The following is a 2,070-nucleotide window of genomic DNA, read 5'->3' as shown; positions in this document are numbered from 1 at the left end:
CCCCGGTATGGTGACGCTTGATTCGGCTATATTGGTAGATAGATACCTAAGAAAGCCTCCATCAAGTCGGGACTGTTGAGGCCTCCTTACACTCGGACTTCTGTTGGCCCAGGCCTAGGTAGATTGCCCTCACTGTCGTACTGTATAGGGACTGTGCTATGCAGTACCACCACTTCACATCGTACCTGCTCTCTAACAATGGAGTAATAGTGAACGGAAAGACAGTGACCTCACCCCGATGAGTGTCGGTTCGATCATAGACCTATAGTAGTTATTGAGGTCGAAGATCTCCGCAATACCAGGTAAGAATACGATCACGCTATCCCCACCATCACAAAAGTGCTGAATGAGCCTCCAGACCAACACATCGTACCTGAGCCATGTAATAGCATAACAAAGGTACGTAGCAATCATTGATAATTAATCAAAGACCCCCATACGAGTAGGAGACCACCTCGGGGTGCACCAGAAAGCCGTTCCCACAGAGCGACTTATGAGGTACCGCCTGTGATGCGGTCAGTGTAGGAGGGTAAGCTGCGAAGGGAGCGACACAAGGCACGAACATAGAACTCTCGAGATGAAGCGATCGGACGAGAAGCGCAGAACCATTACGAGCCGGATGAAGCATAGCAATGGAAAGATCAACTTCGTACTTCGTCGATGGCGAGAGGTTGGCTGCCTGATTCACGGCCGCCAGTTTGGTGACGCAGTCTGGGGCCGCCGAGGGCTGAACAATGCCAAACAAGATGATACCACAAAGCGGCTAAGCAGGCAGTAGAATCGTACCCCCAAAGAGTCACCCCAGAGGTCCAGACTGTCCTTGAGATCCACTAGTCCCATTGTGCCACCAGGGACCATCTTGCTCTCTACGGCCTCGATCGCCGAGTCCTGAAAAGGGAAATGCTGATGTACAGGAAGCATCAAATCAGCTATTCCACTTGAAGTTTAGTGAGCTTGTTGATTCCCTCGGTTGCATCACTCGCTAGTATCTGATAGACATCCTGGCATATCACCATACACAAGTCCCACCTGACCCACCTTTGAAACTGAACTCCGAGCTCTCAGTGTGTCAGCTACAGTAGTAGATGAGGGGTCAGGGGGCCGAGACAGACCCCAGAGATCATCGAGGTAGTAACTGATCCCGGCGGAGATAGCAAAGCACGGCGAAAGAAGTGACACACCTCTCCACTGCGAATCGTTTGACACCGACGTATATAGGCTTCAACGACCCACCCGAGACACCAGCATTGAGATCCCGAAAATAATCAGCGAGCACCTAGAGTATACAGGCCTAGTCTCGACAACAAAAGTAATAGTTACCTTGCCCTGTAGAGTTGCGCTCATTACGACTATCTTGAAGTCAGGGGACACCGACTGCCTTCTCATCAGTCGTACTATAGACATCACCAGATCGACATCCATACCACGCTCGTGTGCTTCGTCCAGTATGACCTACGAAGCAGTAATTGCTACATACCCCCATTCCGTCAGCTCGTGCTGTCGCTAGACAAATGCCCTATTGGGAGCCTTAAGAATTCGCAATGGACGGAACAAAGATATATGCTCGCCTTACATGGGTCCACTTGGTATACAGTCGTATGGGGTCTTGGACGAGACTCTGGAGGAGATAGCCTGTAGTAACGAAGAGAATCCGAGGCTCTTCAGCGCCCGACGATTCGCTTCTCTCTCCTCCGCCTATTCGATACCCGACCAAGGAGGCACCATCCTTGCCACACGCTGTGAGCTGAAGCACACAGGGGAACAGCATGCTCGACTCAATAGACATGAATTTCGTGGCGCGCAAGAATCTACCTCATCTCGCACTCGGTGGGCTAACGTGATAGCTGCCAGCCTCCTTGGCTGGGTTACGACGATCTTGGCGTTGGGATCCGCCTCTATTATGAATTGTGGTACTCTCGAGCTCTTCCCGCAGCCTGAGCCGAGCCGGTGGTCTGAAGGTCTGCTTACATCGACTGAGCTTACCTGTGTCGCCGTGGATGAGCGTAACCGTCTGTTTGGTGATACGATCCATTATGGTAGGCCGGTGGTCATCTATCGGGAGGTGATCCA

The 2,070-nt window shown here is 51.6% G+C and overlaps 1 protein-coding gene across 1 annotated transcript; it reads right to left on the bottom strand.

Annotated features, from left to right (window-relative positions):
- Nucleotides 1-786: 786 nt before the first annotated feature.
- Pmar_PMAR012103 (ATP-dependent RNA helicase, putative) lies at nt 787-2,032 on the bottom strand (the record flags this gene model as incomplete). Its single annotated transcript, XM_002782774.1, has 8 exons — nt 787-888; nt 939-989; nt 1,039-1,135; nt 1,182-1,276; nt 1,321-1,452; nt 1,574-1,744; nt 1,813-1,934; nt 1,984-2,032. Coding segments are annotated over 8 exons (819 nt in total), but the record flags the coding sequence as incomplete, so codon positions are not given.
- Between the last annotated feature and the right edge of the window lie 38 nt (nt 2,033-2,070).

This window comes from Perkinsus marinus, assembly GCF_000006405.1.
Source record: "Perkinsus marinus ATCC 50983 genomic scaffold scf_1104296938276, whole genome shotgun sequence".
NCBI lineage: Eukaryota > Perkinsozoa > Perkinsida > Perkinsidae > Perkinsus > Perkinsus marinus.
Note: the sequence above shows the minus strand (reverse complement) of the source record. Positions and strands in the feature narration are given on the sequence as shown.